We start from the raw sequence: 26,984 nt of genomic DNA, 5'->3' as shown, positions 1-26,984 counted from the left end.
CTCCCTTTAAAAAAAATAAAACGGAGTCATTTGATATCAGGAATCAAAGATTGAATCCAATCAAACGGTCAAGATTTAACGACGATTTGTTGGTGTAGCAAGTGAGAAAATTGCTACAACAGAGCAAGCTAATCCTTTTACAATCCGACCCTTAATTTGACCTCTTTTGGGGATCGGACGGCCAGGGGAAGTACTCCTCTGTGATTCACCTCCACCGTTAATCATGCTTCTTCTTACTCCTCCAGCCATTTGATCTTGTTTTGATCAAATTAATCAACTTTGAACTTGATTTCTGATTAAGGTTGATAGAGTTTTTTTTTTTGGGTTCTTTTTCTATATTGAAATATGAATGTTTTTTTTTTTTTTTTGAAATGTTGTTTGGTGTTTTTAATTTTGAAGTTGAGCAAGTTAAGTGGGTTTTATAGAACCATGGTTTCCGAAAATACCCTAATAAATGAAATTATGTAATAAATGATGTCATGACGGCAAGATTAGAATATTAGTAACTAATAGTGGTGCTTATCTTGTAATAATGGAGATAGTAATGAGAGATTAATAGTTAATTGAGTTTAGTGGCTTAATAATGATGAGATTAGATGTTCTTTACATAAATTAGCTTCCTTTTTATTTTTCAAACCCAATTAGGTTGGGTATGGGTGATTTATGAACCAAGTTTAAATATATTTTAGACTCAAATTGAGATACAATTATGAATTCAAACTCGATTTACAGCTATAATATCCATTATATTCAAAATAAATTATTTGCTTAAATTAGAATTAAGTTTGGATTGTATCTAACTATAAAACGATGATTATCTTAGTATTTGCGATCGGTCTACATGAAAAATGCATGGCTATTAATTAAAACTATTTGTTAGTTTGACCAGCTTGGAGTATTACTTAATTTGTCGTTAGTCCAGCCATTTGTATAAGCCAATTTATATTGTTATGTTTAGTGAAATTAATTCTTAGTTGTTGGTTATTTATTAGAGAAATTTGAATCAAATGCAAGATATTCATAATATTAACATTAAAATTGATTTATTAGCTTAATTACATTTAACAACACTTTTTAATTGTGTGCCCAACTAAAAATTTATAAAAAAATTATTTTGAAACACTACTATATTTAATGAAAGAGATAAATTTATTTCTAAGTGATAATGATGAGCAATGCAACTTGCATAAAAATCACGTGTGACAATAACGTTCACGTACAATATTATATTAATAAATAAATTCATTGAATACTTCAAAAAAGTAGAAGGCAGCTTTAATAATTAGTGTTACACCTAATCCTAATAAAATAACTTTAGTGACATAAAGAATCTAAACTTTATTTATTTTTGTTGTTAGTGTTTCCCACTTTTCTTGCTTGTAATTTGACTAGCAGTCGTCTAAAACGTGAAAAATTGTCATTTTCACATTGGTAAAAGTCATGATTTCAGGTCAAGAATATGCACTTTAATTTATCATCAAATTTAGTTTAGATGCATGAATGGAGGCTAATTAAACATTCTAGTATTATTGGATAGTGGATACTATGTAATTTCTACATGGAACATTCTTAGTATATATACTCCATTTTTATGAATTATAATAATAATATTAAAAATTATCACTTTTATGTAGTTCAGCTCAATTAAATTTATAGTCATAATTTCGCATAAAATCCAGGTTCAAATGGTGAAGAATAGTGGATACACTACACCCATACTTTTTTAAAAAGGACAAAAAGAAATAAGTGATATATTTCAACATGTATAAATCAAAATTATGAAGAATGTTTGTAAATAAAATACTTCATCCGTTTTATTATACTTATTACATTTGACATTTTACTTAATTTAATGTGTTATTGTGATCATTTATATATTGAATTATATGCACATTTAAAAACTATAAAAACTTAATATTATGGAAGTATGCGATTAGACGATTTAAACAAGATTTCACTTGATTATATTTTTTCTAACACATTAGTCGTAATGTATAAAATAAGTTTGAACGATGGATATTGTCAATAACTGTAATATATCAATTATTTCAAAACAGAGAAAATATAACATTATTACTAATTTAATTAAACAATTTAAAATTGAAAAATATACTAAAATCAGTGAAAAGAAAATGAGTCACACTCAGTCAGATGGCGTATCCAACCATGAAGAATAGAAAAAAAGGGAGTTATTAAACTTCGCCATCCTTTTCATTTTATCGTCACCCCCCTCCAAATGAAATTATGAATTTGCCCTTGAATTTAAAAAATTGACAACTTTGCATCCCCTTAAAATTTCTTATTTATAATAATAATAATAATAATAATAATATTTTAAAAAATAAATTAAATATAATAATTTAAACAAAATAAAAATTTAATAATAATAATAATAATCACAATAATAATAATAATGATAATAATAATAATAATAATAATAATAATAATAACAACAATAATAATAATAATAATAATAATAATAATAATAATAATAACAATAATAATATAAATAAAATTAATAATAATAATAAAAAAAAATCCAGTTGCACAAAAAACTGCAAGCCAACCGGGGTTCAGTCGCGGAAAAAGTCGCGGCTGGACCACGGTTCAGTCGCATAATTTCGTGCGACTGAACCGTGGTCCAGTCGCGGTTTTTTCCGCGTTTGAACCGTGGTCCAGTCGCGGTTTTTTCTGGTGTTTTTTTTTTTAAGTTATTATTAATTTTATTTATATTGTTGTTGTTGTTGTTGTTGTTGTTATTATTATTAAATTTTTTGTATTCTTTTTTAAATTTAATGTTTTTAAAATAATAATTGTGTCATTAAGTGCGATTAGCTCGCGGTTTTTCCTGCGACTGTCTTTTTTTTTCTTTTTATTTGAATTTCAAATTATAAAATTTCTTTTGTTTAATTAATTTATTTTTTAAGTTATTGTTATTTAATAAATGTTGTAATAAATTATTTTATATTAATATATTATTATATTATGATAATTTTATTATAATAATTTGTTTTGAATTTAAATAATTTATTTGAATGTTTAATTATTTTTTAATATAATAATAATATATTAATTAAAATTTAGTTGTTAATTAATAATTTAAACAAAATAATAATAATAATAATAACAATCACAATAATAATAATAATAGTAATAATAATAATAATAATAATAATAATAATAACAATAATAATAATAATAATAATAATAATAATAATAATAATAATAACTTTAAACATGAGTATTATTAATAATAATTTGAAATGGTATAAAACTAACAAAAATTATCCATTTAGGTATGCACTAACAAATGCTAGCCCATTCAACCATTTCATAGGTATAATATTTTGAAACAAATAATGTACATGAACAAAATTCCAGAGGCAATAATAACAAAGTACAGTTAAAAATGCAATTTAAATTCAAGATACTCTAAGCTTTCTTAGATGGCAAAACGAGTAATTCATAGATAGCAGCAAAATAGAAGAAATATTGAAAACTATAGAGCAAAAAGAGAAGATTATATTGCGAAATACCTCTTTCGATTCAGTAACATAACAAAACTACAACATTTTGAGTATTAGAAACCAAGAACGATTGAGTCAAATTGTTCATCAGAATTGGAGAAGCAGTAGTTTTGTTCATCAGATTTGGGTTAGGATTTGCGAGAGGGAAGCATATACTTCTGTTCTCTGGGTTAGGGTTAGCGGGAGAGGTGCAGTGATATTGTTTTGTTTTATTTTTTTTCTATTTTTAAATTTAGGTTTAGCCACGCTTATTAATGTAGCTGAAATGATAACATTTTTATATTTTAATTTGAGCTTTAGTCACACTTAAACATGAGACTATTATTTCCTCATTTAATAAGCGTGTCTAAACGTAATAAGTGTATGTATAAACAAAATAGCCGATCACACTTAATTAAGAGTGATTAATTAATTAAGTGTAGGTATATGTTATATTTTTTTTTTTTGTAGTGAATCATAAAATATTAAATTTATTTATAAATTGTTATGAAGATCTCTGCTAACTCGGCAACAGGACAGCTCTACTGCCCAAGTGTGAAACAGACCACGAACAAAAGGGACGTTTTGAACTATTTTTGCCGATGACAACGAACAAAAGAAAATCAACCGTGACTTAGATTGCATTTTCCCATACAGATTACGATATCAGAGGTTTCACATTGCTTTCATAGTTATCAATAATATAATAATCATGTATGGGTAACTACTAACATCTCTTCAAAATTACATGTCTCTTTTGAATTAGCATTAATAGAAAAAGAATTGCTTTTTTATTTACAGTTGTACAGCATAACTTTAATTTCAAGGTTATTAAATGAAGTTTTTATAAGAAATATTGATGAGAATTAAAAAAAATATAATATGTTAGATAGTGGATATATTATTTAATTGAAAAATTAATTTAGTTGAAGAAACTCACTTAAAATAGATTGACTAGAAATATGGTGGATTTCGACTAAAAATAATGACGTGGAACTGAAAATGATACGCGACAGTCGGGTTTGGATTTCAGATTGGTTTAACCAAGGTTTTTCTGATTTTTTGGATCGGATTATTTTTCGAATTTCTTGTAAAATTTTTTGACTTATGAGTTATGACCCATTAATTTTCAGTCGAATCTCAAGTCAATTTCAAATCAGATTAAATTTTAATTGATCCAGTGAGTACTACATAATTTAATGGAGCATAGCATAGGTAAATATGGGGGATCCATTTTCTCGAGGCGAGATCATTTCACATTAACTATAGAGACAAAACTTTAATAGGGCGAGAGGAGGCAATGCCCCATAATTTTTTAGTATATAATACGTATATAATGACACTTTATAAATTTAAATAAAAATAATCAGCTTAAAAGTATATTATTATAATAACAATTATTTTTCTAACCTATTCACCAAGTATATAGGTCACAAAAATTGTTATAACAAATATGTATTCGATGAGATAACAAAACATTCATAGAAAATTAAAAAGCATGCATACATATATTATTTCATTGTTACAAGGAGTATATCAAGGCTTATTTATCATACATTTGCCACTTTTAAAAAGTCGTACCTAATTCTATGCTAGCTTAACAAAATTGACTATGAAAATCATAATACAAAATGGTTTAGTTAAAAAGAGAGATCTTATTATCCAGTGTGGGAAAGCTCACCGAACAAAAGATCTAGTACGTTGTTGTGAAGACGAAACAAAGGAAGCAACAGAGTGAGCTAATCCCTTTACAATTCCAACAGTAACCTGCCCTCTTTTTGGGATCATACGGTCAGGATTTCTTCTATATGATTGATTATGATTCATCATTGGACTTTGTGATCTTCCCTCAGCCATCGATCTTTCTTCCTGTTTGTCCTTCTGGTGGACTTCTTGCACACTTGATTATTATTAATGGAGGTGATGAGTATATTAAAGTATAAGATTTTGGAGTTTAGGATGGTGTTGAGAAATGGAGGAAGAAAAGATGGTATATATAGCAAAGTTATTGAATTATTTATTCTTTTGATAATGCCCCTTCTTTTTAAGGGTATCAATCAATAAAAGTAAATTATATAATAAATAAATCTAGCTAAATCCTTGATGATTTATTTAGGTGGCATTTAAAGAGTGCAAGAATCAAAAGCCTTTAAAACAATTTATGATAAATTTTTTAGTAATAACATTAGTAGAGGTGTTCAAAACAAACCCAACGATTTGATATTTATCGAAACTTGTAATCGAATTCGATTTAACCCGACTTTAAAAAGAATTTAAAATTATATAGAAACTAATGTAGATAAAAAATTCGATTTCAAACCAGCTTGAAGCACTTATATCAATTCATTGACCCGAATGAAAATCTCTAAACACAAGATTACCTAGTGGATAACGTACCCACAACTAATAGATAACAAAAAAAATTAATTTTTGTTTGGATTCCATTTATTGATGTCTATTAGTTAGTTAATAATATATATATATATATATATATATATATATATATATATATATATATATATATATATATATATATATATATATATATATTATATATATATATATATATATATATGTATTATATATATATATATATATATATATATATATATATATATATATATATATATATATATATATATATATATATATATATATGGAGAAGTTCAAGTGGAAACCATCCTTATATGAGAACTGTGAGAACCATAAAAAGGTGTTACTTTTAATATAAAAAGGTGTTACTTTTCCAGAAAAGCGTGTTACTTTGTATTTATATTTTTTTCCTGACAATTACACTTTTTTGGTAAAAAGTACCAGATTTTTTTTAAAACAAAAGTATCACAGTTTTTGTGCAAATGTAGCACCTTTTCTGTAAAAAGGTAACATATTTTTTGGTTCTCACGATTCGCATATACCCGTGGTTTGCACCTGAATGCGACCCTATATATATATATATATAGTTAATGTAATCAATTTATTTTTAGTCATGAAAAAATGAAAAAATTTAAGTCTAAGCCTGTCAACACTATAACTGAATTATTTAATTTAAAATTTATTAATATTAAATTATTTAGTAGCATACTGATAAAACACATAAATGTTAATCAAATTGAATTAGTACTATGCATAAACGAGTGGTTAGTCCACTGATCACCTCATAGTATGTAAGAGGCTATTATAAGCCTTGATTTGTCCTTCTTTTTAGTGCTGATTACTTTTCCATTGTCTTTTTTCAAAAGTTTTAAAAATTGCGAAGGATAAATATATGTTGTAGCAATTTATCCGTTATGTTGGTCAAACCTTTCCAAACCGTAAATAGTTGACATTAATATGATTGATATTGTTTAATTTAATTCAAATTTCTACAAATTTATTTTTCAACTCCTCTCAAAAACAACTAATACTAATTTAAAGTTTATACCTACCAATCATTCAAAGATTCAAACTTTAATTTTCTAATGAGATAAATGATTCAATTTTAGGCAAATATAAGTTAATATGTAACCAATATTTAATTGAGTATAAAATTTTTATTTTTATTATAAATAGATGATTGAAAATTGGGAGAACCACTTATGAATTGAACTTAAGATTTCACCAAGAAAAGTAATACTTATTCTACAATAATGATAAAATTTGGTACAAAATTTAAAATTATTATATTAGAGTCTAGAGATAAGAATATGTAATATTAGTATTGATATTTCTCATAATTATTAATATGTAAAAATATGGTAGGAGTATCTTTTATTATTAGGAGGTAGAATAATATTGATTCCTTTTATTATTCTGATTTTTTAAATTTATTCGTTGTACTATAAAACTTTTCAACTATTCTTCTTTACCGACTCTGTTATAGTGGCATAGATACGAATCCAACAGTTAAGATGAGGGTATGCCAAAATACCATACTATTGTTCTTCAAGTGCCAAATTTTCATAAAAATTAATATTAGGGAATATTCATAAATTAAGGGGTCCGCCCCAATAAATTGGAACGTAAAAAAACAGGCCAAAAGAATGTTATTCTTTTCGCTTATTCTAATTTCTAATAAAATGTGGAGAATAACACGTGGTAAGCTGCACAAATATATATATATATATATATATATATATATATATATATATATATATATATATATATATATATATATATATATATATATATATATATATATATATATATATATATATATATATATATATATATATATATATATATCACAATTGTGTTAATTGCTCCCAACTTTTTTAAAGATACAAATAAGAATAATTTGGTTTAAAGCTTAAAACTGTTATACGTATTAATAATTCGATTCGGTTGGTTTTAAATTAGCATGATACTAACTCGATACTTGTGTAATTAATTATATGAATTTTATTAGAGCACACAATATGATTGTTGTTTTATTTGATTTTTAACTTGATATTTTTATTGTTTTTTATGTGTATGATACATTAAGCACGATGATTATGATGACAATTTGTGTTAAATTTAACAAAACTTCATAAGGTGATCAAAAATGAGTAATCACTTATGATCTTTAAGTGCTTATTTAAAATTTTAAAGTGTTTAATTAGAGAAATAGATTAATTATATGGACTCGTCTTATGATAAGAGATAGTCTCATAAAAACCATACTTTTAATATTTTAGTAATAACATGTTGAGTTAGATGGGTTGGGCATTTGAATTGGGCAAAGTCTGAACGTGTGATCCAACAAAGGTGAGATTGTGATTATGTAATTCTATTTCATATTTGCGCTAAGTAGGCCCGACCCACTACTTATTACTTCAAACATTTTACATTGTTTTTTAAAGTAAAATAAAATGGTTAAATATAAAAAGCGCAAAATCAACAATAAAATATTTTCTGTATTCCTCTCAAAATATAACAACTGCATTTTAGGTAAGATTAATAAAATTAACAACAAAGTAAACTCATTGTTCCCCAAAAAAACCCAAAAAACAAATACGTGTTTTGAACTGTATCAGTGTGCTTGAACAAGCAATATATATGCTCGGACAAGCACTATACTCAGATCATTCTCTGAATATTTCATGGCTAGTTTAAGGCACCTCCCTTCCTTCCTCTTTTCTCGTTCAAGACTTGAACCAAGGCCCTCTTTGTGCACCTTTTTGCCTTTTCAAAGACATTTCATGTCCATTTTCATACTATCTACTATTTTAAAACCTACAGCTTTAATCATTGTAATATCTCTTTTCAGAGTTAGTCTCATCATGTTTTTTATGTGTCTTAAATTTTATTCGCATAATTTAATGGTATTTATTATTTTCTTAATAATTCAGTCATTGATAAATATTGCATTATCTTAAAGACATAAAAAATTCATTATTTAAATTTATTATTAAAAATAACATTTTCTCTTATAATATATAAATTTCAGCAATAGCAAACTTAAAAATAAACATAGAGAATTTTCTATATAAAACATGAACTTACGTATATGCATATGTGGAACATACCCTACAAGTTAGGCATAGTAAATAGTAGGGGATGTAGAGTACCCAATACTTCCTCCCTTGTTGAATTTGTATTATTTTCTATTTTGGTCTGTTTTATTTAATTTGTATTATTTATTTTTGGACAATCACCCATTATTTTTTTTAATTTCATTAATGCATTTCAATTCTCTTTTAATTTCATATACGCAAATTATTTTCTTTTATTATTTATTACGACTTTCTTAAAATTTATCAACTTTCTCTTTAATGCAATTCAAAGAGGATAAGTTGAATATTTGCAGCAATCAATTCATCAAACATGGCTGAGGTGGGTACAGAGCTTAACGCGCATTTCTTGACAAAATAAAAGTATGTTGTATTAAATGCTATGCAACTCAACTTCAAACACTCCCACTCTCCATTGTAAATTTAATAATATCACTCCATGATTTGCTGATCTTGCAAATTAAGGTTTGACTACACTTACCCTCCGTTTGGTTGGTCATACTAAATTATAATAATGAGAATGATTTATAGTGTAAAATTTCATCAAAAATTTCATGTCATTTCCATGGTAATGAAACTTTGATAAAAAAAAATTTGTTTATCAATTTCCATTACCACCTAATACCATATCTCCCAATGGCAATGAATTAGAATGAATTTTATGAAGAAAATGAGATGGTAGGAGTTGGACGAGCATGGTCATTAAGATAGCCAAGATTTTTCAACTAAAAATCACACTAGTTTTTCATTTTCAATACCAATATTTATTACTACCTACCAAACGGACCGTTAAAGTCATAATAAAAATTATTTAATTAAATCGTATAAATATTAAATTGTATAATAATAATATATTATAACATGCAATAATCAAAGCTAATTTGATTTTAAAAGATGAGTTTTGAGCTCACTCTATAATAATATCATGAATTTGCGCTATTTGCAATAGACCTATAATTGTGTCTCCAAGGATTTAGGTTGGGTTGGGTCCAATAAAATATTTGAATACCAGAACCATCCCAAACTCAACCTGGATTCGATTTAAGCTTATCAAATAAGTCTGATGGCGCGTCCTAGCCATAATCATTCCTAACAGAGGATTATCGTTGACTTAATCTGCAATATTTTTAGACGACTAGATACCAAGACTTGGGTGTGCCAACTAGTTTGTAATTTTGTATACCTCTGGCTCTTAGTTGAACTAGCTTAATACCACATGGGATGGGGACCTTGCTATTTAGCTCTTAACCGTATAAATTATTTGTTTGAAGTAGTTTGAGATCTCAATATTGAATAGGATGGATTGTTGCGCATGCATTGCCTATGGGCTATGATAGTTCAATTTAGTTAGCGTGACACTTAGAAGTTATGAGGTCCAAATACATAAATATTTGTCGTTTTTGTATTTATAGGCTTGATCTTTGACAATAAATGAGTATTACTCTATTCTTTAAGGTTCCTATAAATAGTAGTATTTTCTTTTACAATATCTTAATATCAGGAACAATTTTAAAAGGACAAATAAAGTAAATTTTTACACAAATAAAATGATACTAAAGTAGTTTGTATGGAGTATCGTTTTAGAGCACAATATTCTATTCACCTATTGTTTTAAACATCAACTATGACACAATTTGGTTTTATATACTTGTAGATTAAGATCTAGTGGTTAATTTCATTGTAAAAAAAATCTAGTGGTTACATATACAATAAAAAATGGAATGATCTCTTTCTAGAGTTTTACCTAAATTTATGACACCTATAAACAAAATTAGACAAGGGAGAATTTAAAATATTCAGATAGTTGGGTTCAACGGTAATATTGTACATGTGTATATAATCAATTCATATATCATTTTTTTTATAAATCACAATTTAATATTATTAGGTTATTAATTAAATACCCTGTGTCATAGCCTAAGCTAAACTTCAACAAGATTATGTGATTGGGAGGAGGGCCGGTGAGCAAAGGAAAATAAGTAATGTAAAATGTGATATGTTTGGTGTTAGCCAAAACCGTAAGAGTTAAATAGAATATATAACATATTTTTGGTTTCAACCATAAGCTTAAATAATTTGTTGAGTTAATTTCTTGATATGATATCAGAAGTAAATATGACAAGAGGTCACAATGCAAATTCGAAGCACACCCTTTATTTAAAGCAGAATATTCAGTGCCAAGTGTGAGAATGATCTATGCTGCATCCACACTTATAGTCTTTAACATATCACATATTACGGGCTTCAACCATATCAAGAAATTAATTTAAGCAAAAAGTAGTTAAAAATTCGTTGAAACTGCAAGATATATGATATAATCAATCAAAACTTGAGATCGCCAACATGGAACTATGTAAGATCAGAGAGTAGAGATTTGTATATTAGCATAAGTATATATGTGTAATCTTTTAGTTCATCACTGAAAAATGTTTTTTGCTATTCATGGCCGGTAAATTAAATTGTTTACATAAGAAGTGTACAAACATAAGACTGTCTAATTGTCAAAATCATATATCCTAATTTCAACACGCAGTTGAAATTTGGTAGAAATTAAAGCATATCAATTAATTACAAATTATACAAAACTCAAAATTGGACCATTTTACTTAAGAAAACCAATCAACGAAGCTAAGGTTTCTCATCAAACAACATCTCACTACTATCTAACACTGTTTTTGCATTAAATGTCAACATAAATGCAGTGATATCAACATTTCTTTCAATCATCTGCAGCACAAACTGCTTACCATTATTTGTATTTCATCAAATGATTTATTAATTAAAACTATGTATATTGTTTCATCTATATAAAATTACACATGATATTTACTACCCAAGGATACGACATTTTTATTAGTTTCATCATTAACAATAGTAAAAATTGTTTAAGGTTGTATAGGTGGGAGCCACTTAGTAATGTCAGTGTAATGAAATGTTGCATGTTGAGTATGACAAGAATTACTATTGAAATTATGAAAAATTATAAAATTTACATAAAAATACTAGGTTTTAAAAAGAATAAAACAAGATCTTTGTCGAGGAACCAACTCAACCAAAAGCTTAAACTGATGGTAGAGGCCCCTGGATAAGTTATATATTCTAACACACCCCCTTACACGAGAGCCGTTTGGGCTAGATGTGTGGATGCAATACAGAACCTCCTCATACTTGTTGCTAAATATTGCACTTTAAATAAGGGGTGGCTGAAATTTGAACCCGTGACCTCTTGTTAGACTGGTTACTGATTCCATGTCAAGAAACCAACTCAACCAAAAGCTTAAACTGATGGTAGAGGCCCCTGGATATGTTATATACTCTAACAATCTTACATGACTATATTATTCTTGTGCAAGAGTCGTGATTACCAAAACGAGATTAAAAATGAATATTGAATAGTATTACTATTGATATGTAGCAAGTATTATGGAAGTGAGGAAATAACTATTATAAATTTTATGTACAAATTAAATATAATAATGGATGCACAACAAATTTATTGTACACCAATGGTAAAGTCGCTACTCTATTTTGATATTATTATTAGTAATAGTAATTCCATTTATTATTAGGAGTAGTATATACTTGAGCAACCTATTTTCTCATCAAAGTCTACCCATATCATGATCCTTTGAGTATATAATCCGCTCTTATTTTCCTAATTGTAGCTCCTTTTTACTTAAAATGAAATGATAGCTAATAGCTAATTTATCATAGAGAACTTATCTTCAACTTCAACAAATAATTATATTAATGGTATCAAATATTATATTTTTCAGGCGGAATCTCAAATTATTTTTCATTAAATCATCCTCAGTCTACCAAAACAAATGGTTGCACAATTCACATCATAGATCATAGTGCACCTAATAATTAGACTAAATTGGGTGTTCAGTATAGTAGTGGTCACTAAAATTCTAATTTCCATTCTAAATATCACTACAAAACATGATATTAAACCGAATTGGGTGGTGTAAGTTGGTCACTAAAATTTTTTAGTCGAAAAAATGGTCATTAATCACATAATATTAGTCGCTAAATTAATCAATTATTAACAATAATTTTCTCCAACTAACTTTATCTAAAATGGGAAAATAAAGCAACTTTAGCACCAAAGTCAACTAGGGTTTGATTGGATCAAATTATTAGGACTTTATGGATCAAACTGTATGGTCATATGGAGGGAAAATATTCAAGTGATATGATACATATTCACCCATAATTTCAGGAGCTTTCTCTTTTTGACAGATTAATTACTTGTTAGGTACGTAAGGACTATGGTATATGATCGAGTATAAGTACGTATACTCTACTTGAAGTGAACTAAAGTTAAATACAAGTACAACCTGTATCTAAAACCTTATTTTTTCCCACACACGCATACATACATACATACATACATACATACATACATACATACATATATATATATATATATATATATATATGTCTTAGATTAATTTTTTTTATATCAACAAATAACTCAACAGTACAACAAAAAACAATCAATGTTGATCATAGTTGATTGAACAAACTAGCCAAATCAACTAACAACTAAGTGTAAACACTTTGTACTAAGCTAAAATGTGACATAATGAAAATCATAGTATGATTATAGATTTTATTATCACCTTATATTATCATGCAATAAAATCAAAAAAAATATATTGTACTTTCTTTGTCCTTTTGTATTGAAAATACTTTATACGTGAAGAAGATTCCACATTGTTAAAATATTGGAATGTAGATTTGCATATAATGTTTGGAGTAATCCTCCTAATACTATATGATTTTAGGAATGCTCATAAAATGTGTATGCAAATCAACATTTATTACCCTTGAGTTTGTGAGCTCAAGTCCACAGGTGCCACACGAATAGATCTATGAAATATGTTACAATTATCACGGCCTAACACTTTATATTTACTACTGATAATAATATTTTTTATCACAACATATTATTATCAGTAACTAGAAATATAGGAGATCATTAATGTGATAGACATTAATAAAAGATGAGTAAAAGTAAGACGAAAGAGGGTCCAACACGTAGAAAGTGGTGTTAGTATGAGTTCAATTCCACTAACTGAAACTGGAAATCTGGAAATGTGGATCATAATTCATTCATGTCATGTGTCTCAAGTTTCAGTAAGCTTAATCAATTTAGTCACACTATGTGGGCCACCACACACATTTTGCACACTTTTGCACGCCTACGTGCAAATACAAATGCAAGTGTAATCAATGTTAAACGAGTATCCTCCCAAATTGCCACATTTGTAAGTCCTCTTTATTAACCATGATTAAGGTCATCAACCAATTACCTACTCCTTTTTTATTTAATTTTTTTTACACCAATACCTAAGTGCTAACTTGTCCTTGGTGCCCTTTTGTAGTTTACATACATCTACTAGGGCTGTTAAAAATGATCTATCAACTATATCTATTATACTCGTATACTTCTACTTCTATACTATAAATAACAAATTAACAATAATATGTATACTAAGTTACTCTCATCTAGGATAGGATTCTAACGGTAAAATATACATAATTTTATTTTTATTAGTGATAACAAAAAAGTAATTTCAATTAATACTTGATTGCAAACATCATTTGCAACTTCATAAAAATAAAAAGTGTGCATGTTAATGGGTGATTTTATTATAATTCTTTATGATTCAAAAGTATAAATTTTTGACTTCATCAAGATAAGGGAACACATAGGCTAAAAAAATTAGTTGATTATAATATCAAAATAAGGAAAACATTAAAATAGAATTTTTATCGATGAACTACCTAAAAATTTTTAATATAATTTTCTGAAATATACAGTTTAAAAGGCAATGAACGGAGGAAATTAGAGTCACTCTTTGCAAAAATTTTGATTACTTAATTATGAATTTTATAGTAAATTTTCATTTCATTATGTTTGTAGATTAGTATTAGACTTTACAAAACTAAAAATTACTACTAGTATTCTATAAAATGTTTGTTAGCTTCATGCCTTTAAGTAGAGGTGTACATTTGAGTTATCGAGTAAATTTTAGATTAAGTGTTTCTGGTTGAGTCAAAATCGGATGTTGTGTCCATATTGATTTTTACATTATTTTAAATTTATTTTAAAGTCGGATAAAATCGAATTCAATTCTAAAATCGAACCGACATCAAATCTTATTTAAACCCCCTCTACTTAAAAGCATTAGGCAAGTGTAGAATGGATATTTTTCTTTTTTCAAAACACATACTTCCACTCACCCATTTTGTCTCTCCTCCCCTCCCAACCCTTAATTAATGCCCTCTACCCACCTATATATTCACCCCTTTACACCCTTCCCATCTTTCCTATCACACACTTCCAACAACAATCAAACCTAAAACCCAAGAGAAAGATCACACACAAACAACTCCTTAATAAGTAAGAAAACACAAAAAAAAAACTAACATGAACATCAAAGCATCTGTATTTCTCATCCTTCTCATCATATCAACCATCTTCTCCTTAACCCAAGCAACCCGATCCAGCCCTAAGCCCAAAAACACCAAGCCCAAAGGTGATGGTGGTGGGTTTGGAGGAAGTGGGCCAGGTGATGACTTCTTTGGGCCAGGTGGAGGGTATGGGATACCCGGGTTTGATGACCCGGGTATCTTTGGAGGTGGGTATGGGTATGGATATGGATCCCCAAGTGGGGGCCACTCAAAAAGTGGAACCATAAGGCCAAGTATAGTGTGCAAAGAAAAAGGGCCATGCTATAATAAGAAGTTGATATGTCCCGCTAAGTGTTTTTACTCATTTAGTAGGGCTGGTAAAGGATATGGTGGAGGAGGTGGTGGTGGTGGTTGTACTATGGATTGCAAGAAGAAATGTGTTGCTTATTGTTAAAGCTTCATCATGAGATTAATTAAGGAAAGATTAATTTTAAAAAGTGGTTGACTACATATATTTATCTTTGATAATTTGATCAACTACTATTACTAATTATGGTAAGTGGATGTTATTGTTGGAGCGTCTCAATTTTATGTTATATCCTATTGAGAATCGGGTCTTGTCTTAATTGGAGCAAATATCAACTTTTCCAGATTAGATATCAAACTCCATTATCACATATAGTTCTTTCCTTTCATAGCAATCAAAAAAAATTAATACCTATTACTATGGTTTTTCAAGAGTAAATGTGGTAGGTTTTAAAGATTTAATGGATTTTATGTGTTGTATTATTATGTTATTATTATTATCTTTAGTGTTAGTGGTTTAATTGTGAGGGTAGTTTTAATTTTAATTTATTATTATGTTGACTTTAACTTATTTTCTTTTGGTCTATGGTTAATTTTCCTATTTTGGTGGGTTTTTTTTTTGTTGTTTAGATGTTGCTTCTTGTGGTGTGTAGTTTGTACTTTGTAGTGTTATAAAATCTTAATATGGTGAAATAAAAGAGAGGTTTTGTCTTCTTGTTCTTGGTTCTTCTTTGGTGTTATGTGTATATAAGGCATATTGAATGAGATTTTTATTTCTTTTTTTTCGGATTTTTGCTTATGATGCATGTAGAGAATTGGAATGTTCTTACTGGTACAAAATAGAAGTATCCATTTTGATTTTAATAGAAAAATGATGATCAAATTATAATTTGTAAAATGATTTAAACTAACGAAGAATTGAATTTTATTTCAGTTGAGAAGCAAATATTACTTTTTTAGGTAAGATCTCGAGTTTGATGGTCAGCTAACCCTTTCATCCCTTCAACCTACTCTGTAATAAAGAAAAATAGTTAATAGCTTTCATAATATAATAATTTAGATAGTTATTTCTAATTTATCTTTGATATTAGATAATATCTAAAAAAATCAATGATAAAGAAGTGGATATTATTTAATGAATAATTGTAACATATGAATGAAAATGAATTCTTTAGTTGATGTTATTTCTTTGGTTCTTTTGAATTTGATAGAATAAATAACGACTAAAAATAACAAATGATTGGATGAAATGAAATTGGCATAAACTCTAAATAAAGTAAATAAAATTTATACAATATCCAAACAAAATCAAATAAGTAGTCCCTTTTGGAGCCCTAATCGAGTGTTGATCAACTTATATGATCTTTAAATTCATCATTAATCTTCGGAAGAATTTGTAATAATATATTAAAAGTACTATTCTCTCCGTTCTTTTTTATTTGTTCACTTTATCTGTTTTACATATTTCAATGCAAATTTTGAGTCTTAATATCTCATAATACGCATAATAAAAAAATTGTAAAATTTATATATTAAAATTCTTTACATCAAGACAAATCTAACTAAATCTCACATAAATATATTTTGCCTTGAATATATAATTTAAAAATTAAATTTAAATTTATCTTTCATAAAATAGAAAAACTTAAAGTGGACAAACAAAAAGAGACGGAGGGAGTATTTATTTTCATTGTTGTTAATTTGTAAAAATCTAAACATTAATCACATTAGTTTATAAATCAAGCATATTAAGTTGAAAATTTGAAATCAATAAGTGGAAAAATAAAAAAAAATGAACAAAATAATCTAAGTTTCAAAAATATTCCAAAAGTAAGCGTGAAAATCCCAAACCTGTGATTTGGAGCTGTTCACAGTTAGTAACTGTGAACAGAACCAGCTGCACAAAAACACGGATCAATTTTTTTTCCCATTTTTCCCCATTTCTCAAAACTCTATCTTCATACTCGACATTCTCCCTCTAAAACTATTGATTTCAATCCATCAATTCTTGTATTCTTCTTTCAATTTGGCACTTCAAAATTAGTGTGAGATACTCTAGCTTGCTCAAAGATAAACTTGTTTGTGTTTTTTTGGTGTATATGTAGTTTTTTAGGGTTATAATCAAATTTGCTTATTTTTTCAAATGTAGGTTACTAGTTGTTAAATCAAGACTATTCTTAATCATCCATGAGTATTGAAGGTAATTTTTAATTGTTTTTATAGCTTTATGTTGTTTTTTGAAGTAATGTTGTTGAATTAGTTGAATTCAATGTTGAATTAGTCATATTACAGGTAATAAAATTAACATTTAACTCTAATCCGGTGTAGTTGAATTACATACTAATTACATTTCCAATGTTCAGCTGTGGGTGTGGAAGCATATTCTTATCGACCAACCTTACAGAACCGTTGGTCGTGGTGATACTGCTCCTCCACCACAACCCTCACCAGATGTTGCGTACGGTTCAAGGTGGAATTTTGCACGCCGGACGCGCAAGCACTCCGGCACTGGTCTCGGATTCTACCGAGATCAGTTAGACTTGCTACGACACAACCAGGTAAATATTTCAGTACTCATTAACATTAGTACAACTTAATTAACATATCACTTACATTTTCATAACATGTATTTTAGTTTTTGTGGGACCCATACCCTACGGAAGCCTACGCAGCTGTACCCGCACACTCGGGGATTCATTCAGGTGCGTGGAGGGCTTCTGTGCCACTCATATGCTTCAACATTGTCGAAGTACATCTACCAGAGCGCGTACTGCGTCATTATGGATTGGTACAGGGCATTCCACCGCCTTATGACACTGATCCCCAGTTGCATCAGATTTCACGCAAAAATCAGGGTGCGGCAAACTGGATGGACATCAACTGGCGTCACATCGCTCGTTGGGATGGTAGACTGTAGCTACTGGCACAAGGTGCGCCGATTGATGTTCATGGCGCACCTACTACACCAGACTACATGTCGTGGTTCCTCTCCATCATGCGCCGATGGATGACACCACGTGCCATCTTCGCAGCAGCACATTACGCACCTGTTGCGCCTATGATGACCCAATTTGTAATTCTTCATTTGCATTTATATAATTAAGTTGCCGTTGACTATCATTTGGAGGAGATGGACCATTCATACCCTGTTGACGTTGCAGGAACCTCGCAGGCTGGGCCATCACAGCCATCATAGTTCAGTCCCCTCCAATACCAGAGCGACAACCAAACGCCTCTTACTATTATAGGAGGCGTAGAAGACCAACTCAGTTGCATAGGGTAGATAAGAGTCGTGAGCATTAACGTTTAACTTTTCTGTATTTGGATCGACTATGTATATATATATATATATATATATATATATATATATATATATATATATATATATATATATATATATATATATATATATATATATATATTTACATATATATATATATATATATATATACACATATATATATATATATATATATATATATATATATATATATATATATATATATATATATATATATATATATATATATATATATACATATATATATATACATATATATATATATACATATATATATATATACATATATATATATATATATATATATATATATATATATATATATATATTATTGAGTTGTATATTTCAAACATTTCTATATATTTTATTATATATATATATATATATATATATATATATATATATATATATATATATATATATATATGTTTAATTACTTTATCATAGCCTGCAAGCTTTCACTTACGAATGATCGGAATTTTGGCGATGAATCATGCCGCCTGAAACATACATTGACTTGTAATTATTTATTCTAATGTCTCTAATGCAAATACAACAAATAACAATTCAAAAATTAAGGAAAAAATTAAATATTTATTCGCAGTTACTAACTGCGAACAACCAAATAGGATAAAGTAGCTGTTTTCAGTTAGTAACTGCGAACAACTATTTTGTCCTATTTGGCTGGTCGCAGTTAGTAACTGCGAACAGCTCCAAACCTCATGTTTGAAATTTTTACGCTTACTTTTGAAATATTTTTAAAATTTAAATTATTTTGTTCATTTTTTTTCGCTTAATGGTTTCAAATTTTCAATTAAGTCAAGTCAAAAATCATGCCATAGATTTCCTTTTGGCATATAAAGGAAAAAAAAAGGATATAAGAGTGATTTACCTACTTGAAGTAACTTGAGTAGAAAAGTGGATACAAGTAACTTTCAATGGGCTTTCAATTGCCACTTGTATGGTCTTTTTCTTAAGCAACAATGTAGGATTGCCCTAGTAATTTATTATATTCCCTTTTTATAGCAAACATCTTTTATAATAGCTAGGAAGAGCATTACAATCAATACAAGTATACAACATTTCATAACCCCGATGTCATCAAGTAGTTCCCACTAAAAATGGGTCTAACGGGTCAAACGTATGAGACATTACCCTTGTTAAGAGAACAATGCTAGAGATCAACAACTTTGTAGCACATAACATCCTTCAATGCGTTAGAAAGGCGATCATTTATTTACAAACTAATCGTAGTATCCAACAGGCTAAAAGTTGTATTAGAACAAAATTTACAGTGAATCAGAACTACATTTGAGCACCCAAAACAACTTATAAAATTCAACTGTCAAAAGTTCAAATAAAAATAATGTTACCTAAAAGTGTGTATAAAGAAGGAACAGCCCTCTCGGAATTTACCAGCATGATCAATAGGAACAGCAAACAAATAAACGAAGATATATATAACACGTATGAAATGAGCAGCTAAAGGCTGGTTTTCGATCTCCCTACCATACACAAAGGAGTTGCTATTCTGAAATCAGTCTATCGGGATATGTATCAAAATGCAGCTCTCATTGCGCCTCTTGCGGCCTCCTGCCTCATTTGTGCTGCCTTTCCACTGCCACGGAAGTACATGTATACTTGCTGCAAATAGATAAATTTTATTGCGATTGATAAATTAATTGATTTGATTCGAAGAAACTCAGAAAGAGAGGAGAGGGGAATGAAGTGGAAGACCTGAAGAACCCCTACGCTGAGTATCGACTCAAGGCAGAATAGTCCAAATCCAACGAAGTAGAAAATCTGTGAAAACATTTTGGACATAAAGTTAGATCTCATGAAATTCAGAAAGCGAGCAAAAGTGGCACTAACAGGAACATTTCTATAGTAGAAACTTCTATATACAGTTAATTTACGAAAAACCAAAGAGGGAAGCAAATATTCAAAAATTCATATAAGACCGATAAACATATAACAAGGATGTTGTCAACTTACACCAACTAGGGCGTTTTTTCCAATAAGATCAATGGCTGGAAGGATACCCCTGTTGACAAAAATAATACGGATTAGCATGATCTTACACAAACTCCTCTCTCACGCATTGTCAATTTTTTTTCAACACATTATAGCAAAAATGACGGGTTTCCTTCAATGGAAAATGCAGAAAAATACTTTCACTTGGGGATGTATGGCCCATAAAGCACAATATAATGACACTTCATATAGATACAGTGCAGAACTTACGCTAAAGATTTTCCTTTGAAGACGACAGGAGGAGCAACAGCAGCGAAAATACAGAAGCAAACGTGAATCTAGAAAAGAAAAGGGTGGTGAATCTAAAGTGTTTTCATTGGGTTAAACCACCACAATTTACCAAGTGTATAAGAAAATTACCAGATAAAACAGGAAAAACCATCCGAAGTTCAAGGCACTCTCAGTCCTGCCAGAAAGTTCGCACAGATCAGTGGATCAGAATAATATACAAAACCTTCTTGCACCGAGAATATGCATCAAGTAGTATCAAGTACCTGAAAGCTCGGTAAAGTGGACGATACCACAAGACATACGCACAAGGGATACCCGAAATAAAGTAGATAATAGCAAGGAACCATATAGTTGCATCTGCCACGAGTAATGTATCAAATCAATTATTGAGTTCTTATATAATAGCATAGCCAATAAAGCAAGGAGAGGTAACAAAAGGCATATACTCACCACCACCCTTTATCCAAGCAGTAGTAACAGCAACAATATTCCAGGTGAGACATAATGTCAACCCTGCGACATTTAACAGAAGAATGTCAGATTAGGCAAACTAAAGTGATGTCAATCAGAAGGACTGAAGCATTAAAAATGAAAACAATTTGGTATTATGCCAGAAAAAGAGATCTATATAGCAAGTAAGAAAACTCGAAATACAAACATCAGCCTTAATGTGTTAAATGTTACACTCTGTCCATAATGAAATTCACACTTACTTATTTCAGGTCACTATATCGACTTATACAAAATATTTGACAATAATATAAATTTTAAAAACCAAGCGGGATGTTAATTACTAAAAAGTCAAATATAAACAAAAATGGTGGTAAACAAGAGGAAAGTTGAGCATTAGAAAGCTTATGGGGCAAACTGCAAAATATTGCTTTGCATTCAGCATTACTGAACAGTGTAAAGGGGTACCAAAAACTTAATAAAATGAGCAGTAGCATAAGTGTCTAAAAAAGTGCCCGAATACGAAATGAAACAAGCCCAACACTTTTTATGTCTGGCAAAATGATTTTAATAAATAGGGCACCCATGGCCCAAAAAGTTACACTTAAGGGGCAAAAAGGTGCAAAAGCTGCTTTTTTCCGCACAATAGTACTTCTCTATGATACACCTCTCATATTTAAGTCAAATGCAGACATAAAGGAAAATAAGGAACAAACCTAACAGTGTGGCAAAAGCTGTGTACTGCAACTTCTGCAGATGAATTGGTATCTCATTTCCAATATCATGATGGATGATTGGAAAAAACGGAGGCCAGTTCTTCTCCTCAATAACAATTCCAGCTGCAAATGAAACCGGGAATTAGCTCCAAGCAGTTAAGATGGCTATCATGAATGAACATCTTTTAAAAAATATTAAGCTTCCGAAACAGTCAAAAAAACCTCGAAAGTCGAATGGATTCCACAGTATTGAGGTCTAAATATATGTGCCTTTGCCTCAAATTAAATTAGAAACTTGTAGCCTGTATGACGTGAAAACTTTCTTAATGCTCTACCCCCCCCCCCCCCCCCCCCCCCCCTCTTCTTTTTATCTCATAGCACAATAGTAGTACTCACTAAGCAGTATCTAAATCAGGACACTTAAAGTATCAACAAAGCTATGGAAATACTTCTATATAGCTATAACAATCATTATTATATATTCACTACATCTCATTCAGTTTTGTCTACACAAAGTAATCCTATTCAAGTATTTTGGAAAAAACTCAAGGGGACCATTAAAAACCACGGGAAATAAGCTTTAAAAGATGGATTGCATTATCATATACTAGAACAACATAAAGATGGCTTCACAGTTCACATGCATGCTTTATAGGTAGAAATCCTCAACAAGTACTGAAATTCCTGATAGATGAACAGCACAAGAATCTAAAAATGAGATTACAAACTCAAAACTGATTACTATTAGTCCAGCATAGATTCTTTAAAAACCAACAGGTAGAGGAGCACAACAGTAACATATTTATGTGAGCAAACAATCAAGAATACCTCGTTGTGCAGCTTCCTCTTTCCGTTTAAGTACCTACATAGTCAAAAAGGACTATCAAAAAGACAATAGAAAATACAAAACACACCATAAAACATAAATCACAATCTACAAGGTGTGTTTGGATGGAAGAAAATGGAGGGGAAAGGAAAAGGAGGGGTTTGGAGGGATGAGGGATCTTTTGTTTGAATAACAAAATGAAAGGGAAGGGATTTGGAGGGACTGGATAGAGGATTTTTGTTAAGTTACAAAATTTCCAAAGTTGAAAAGATTTAATAGGAAAACTTTATCTCCCTTCCTTTCCCTCCAAAACAAACAAAAGTTAATTTCCTTCCATTTCTCTTCCCTTCCTTTCCCTTTCCCTTTCCCTTTCCCTTTCCCTTCCCCTTCCTTTCCTTTCTCTCTAAAATTTCTATCCAATAAAGATCATAGGCCCAATATGTGTACTTCCATGATTTAAAAAAAAAATAACATGACTAACGACAAAAACTATGGGCAGTCTGAAAGGGAATACCTACAAACAGAAATAGGCGCTTGTTACCAATTCCCTTCAAGTAATCAAGACAAGTAAAATCTATTTTAACTTACCTCTTCTCTCTTCCTCAATTCCGCCTCTTTTGCTTGTAGTTCTTTTTCTTTCTTCTTCAAATCCTAAATAATAAGTCTAAAGTTGTTAATATGCCAAGGGTAGCAAGCACATGTAAATATGAAAGGTGACAAGAAATAAAAGAAAATCCAATGTGCAAATCTTTGCAGCTACCTTTCCTGAATCAAGAGGAATATCCACAGTAGCTGTAGGGTTGTAAAAATCCGCTGGCTCTGGTGGAAGAGGTGAAAGCCTTGAATTTGCAGCTGGAGGAACACTTCCAGGATTCTACAAACCACATGAAAATCAATATTTAAATATTAATCGAGCAAGTCATCATCATCATCGATAGACTGGAAAAAGTGCCAGAGCCATAATAATAATAACACAAAAGAAATGTTCAACTATTCGAGATCACAAAATTCAAATCCTACCACTTGAAAACTACCCAGAAAAAGATCCATTACATCAAAATAAGTGTGGAAACCTAAAACTTGATGTAACCATGCGGTCTTCCTACAGGAAACTATTACACCCAAATTAAATGATTCTTTTTACAAAAAAAAAGAAGGGGGGGGGGGGGGGGGGTGTTAAAATCTAAAAATAAAATCAATCACTCACTCTTCCATATTCTCAAGCGAGTGGAAGACTAAAATTTGAAACTACGAGCTCAGACAGATGATATAAATGTACAAGTCAGATTGAATACACGGGTTATAAAAAAAAGAAACAGTGCTTACCGTCATGTAAAAAGCTCCTCCACCAAAGTTTGACTGGCCAGAAGACTTGGCCTTGCCTCCCTGTTCCTAGAAATATAAAAGACCATTAGCTATTGAGGAACATAATTATGCAGATAACAAACACAAAGAAGATATATAGTTCACAACAAAGATCATTCAATGATGAAGGACTTATTATTGTTATTGCAGTTGTTGGATTACATCACCCAATTCAAAGAAGAAAAAGAAATTATCCGAATTAGAAAGATCTAACCCACATTAATCATTAAAGAGACAGAACCTTCTCATGAGGAGGCTTCTAGCGACTAATGGATCACTTTCCACCAGAACTTAACATAGTTTGAAGAGAGACTATTTTAAGACAAAATATACTACATTCCCATCTACTTTCCTATCTGTCAACCGGTTATATTAGTTGGCTGCAAACATCCAAGCAATCATGCCAGCACTTGACATGCTCATTTTCCTCAAGTTTTCCATCATAAAAATGTAATTACAGAACAAGGCAGCAGGGAAACCACTGTTTACAAATTCAAACCAACACAAATTGGTTTCATAACTAAATAAGTAGGATAGACTTCATATCAAAATGGTTCCCCAAATCACTTCAACAAACAACGAACCAAATATGTGAAAGATGATATTCTAATAATAATCCAAAATATTAGTCGTTCCAAGCTTGTAATATCATTTCACAGTCAAAGATAAGAAAAAAAAACACATCTAAAACGAAGCAATGTTGAATGTAAACACATTTCTACATTCCTTAACATTACTCCAGCACAACTGCATAAAAATATCCACATTTTTACAAAGTAGCTTGATTCTCCAAAGGGTTGCTTTTTCTCATCCTCATTATTTTCTTATAACCCATTCCAAATGCCCAGAGTCATCGAGCACCAAAGATATTCAAACTCAAAGTAGTAGATATCAGATTAACAAGTGGAAGGTGGACAAGGACCCAAACTCCAAAGGCAGGTTGGCTTGCAAGGAATAACAAAACTCATTCATGTTTCAACTTTCAAGTGACCAATGTAATATTGCATAAAACTACTTGATAACCGGACATGATATTTCAACATCAACCACTTAATCGAAAAAAATACCAACAAAAATAACCCCCATCCAAATATAACAGCAATAGTTCATATAATTTCACTAAACAAAGACAGAAAATTCCACAATCTTTGCAAAACATTAAATTTCTTCAAATCACAAAACGATGCTATAAAACCCTCTTCTTCATCCTTCTCTGATAAATCATTCCAAACGTCTAATGAACGGCCAAGAATAACTATTACAATGAATAACATCCATCCATAACACAATTTCGAGTAACTAAGAGTAGCATTCCATTAAGATCAGACATAAAGTTTTCAGATCAAACACCTAAAAAAAATATACCCTAATCCAAAACGTAACAGCCCATGTATATATCTTTCACTAATTGTGCACATAAACTTCATCATTTCCGCAAACCCATAACTCACGGTACTGATTTTGAACATAGTGATAAGAACCAAAAACTACAAAAATCCCAGATCTGAAATCAATCAAGCCCTTAAAATTGAATGTACCCATAATCAAAACAACCTTAAAAATAGAAAATCAAAGAAAACTACCCATTCAAACATGAAGCCGATATATACCCATATTACATACAAAAAGAAAGATACGAACTTTAAAAGGAAAACGGGTTCAAAAAAACAAGAAATTAAGGAGTGAATTCAACATACAGAAAAGGGATTGACTTCTTCTTCATCAAAAGGATTCGGATCGTAACGACCTGCCATTTCTGAGATCTTCACAATAAAACCTAAATCAGTGAATCAAATAACCTAAACAACGATTCTGAAAAGATTGGGAGAAATTAAAGGGGTGAAAGAAAGAATATGGAATAGAGGAAACAGAAAAAATGGGAAGAATGAAGGAGAAGTTGAAGAGAAAGAGGTGGTCTTTGGTATTTGGTCAGCAAAATTGTTCATAAATTGGGTTGGATGACTTTTTCGATATGTAATTGTTAAGTCTTGTGAACACTATATCTTTCTTTTTTGCCGGTGATATAGTGGATTATAAGGAGGTAGTGTTTGGTTTTCATTCAAATTATTTTTTTGTTGCAATTTAAGTAAAATAATATAAAATATTTATTTTTATTATTTTTTTAGGAATTAATACAAGGAGATTTGATTGTTAATAATTTTATTAAAAGAATCTGATTTACAATATAAATCACTTTTTTAAAATTAAATATGAATTTGATTCTTAAAAGTTTATCTTCCCTCATCCTAATTTATAATAAATAAATACTAATTTTTATTGTGAGAATATAAGATTCAAACGAATATATTATCATCACGTCATCATCATCTTACCGAGACAAATATATTATAC

At 29.6% G+C, this 26,984-nt stretch overlaps 2 protein-coding genes across 3 annotated transcripts; one reads left to right on the top strand and one right to left on the bottom strand.

The window, feature by feature from the left end:
* Positions 1–15,188: 15,188 nt before the first annotated feature.
* On the top strand, positions 15,189–16,480 carry LOC130815406 (putative glycine-rich cell wall structural protein 1). Its single transcript, XM_057681869.1, has one exon. It carries the CDS (start codon positions 15,420–15,422, stop codon positions 15,855–15,857), a length of 438 nt encoding a protein of 145 aa, XP_057537852.1. The 5' UTR covers positions 15,189–15,419; the 3' UTR covers positions 15,858–16,480.
* A 3,705-nt stretch (positions 16,481–20,185) lies between these two features.
* Positions 20,186–26,677, bottom strand: LOC130814447 (secretory carrier-associated membrane protein 2-like). Of its 2 annotated transcripts, none has more exons than XM_057680510.1 (13): positions 26,330–26,677; positions 24,594–24,659; positions 24,028–24,141; positions 23,856–23,918; positions 23,270–23,303; positions 22,442–22,564; positions 21,726–21,788; positions 21,539–21,632; positions 21,405–21,450; positions 21,255–21,322; positions 21,006–21,054; positions 20,748–20,813; positions 20,186–20,654 (listed from the first exon to the last, which is right to left on the bottom strand). In XM_057680510.1, exons 1-13 carry the CDS (start codon positions 26,384–26,386, stop codon positions 20,568–20,570), a joined length of 930 nt encoding a protein of 309 aa, XP_057536493.1. In that variant the 5' UTR covers positions 26,387–26,677; the 3' UTR covers positions 20,186–20,567. The 2 variants fall into 2 exon arrangements, with proteins under 2 accessions (XP_057536493.1, XP_057536494.1); XM_057680511.1 differs by having other exon boundaries at positions 24,594–24,653; positions 26,330–26,641.
* Between the last annotated feature and the right edge of the window lie 307 nt (positions 26,678–26,984).

Source organism: Amaranthus tricolor, chromosome 6, assembly GCF_026212465.1.
Source record: "Amaranthus tricolor cultivar Red isolate AtriRed21 chromosome 6, ASM2621246v1, whole genome shotgun sequence".
Lineage (NCBI taxonomy): Eukaryota > Viridiplantae > Streptophyta > Magnoliopsida > Caryophyllales > Amaranthaceae > Amaranthus > Amaranthus tricolor.
Note: the sequence above shows the minus strand (reverse complement) of the source record. Positions and strands in the feature narration are given on the sequence as shown.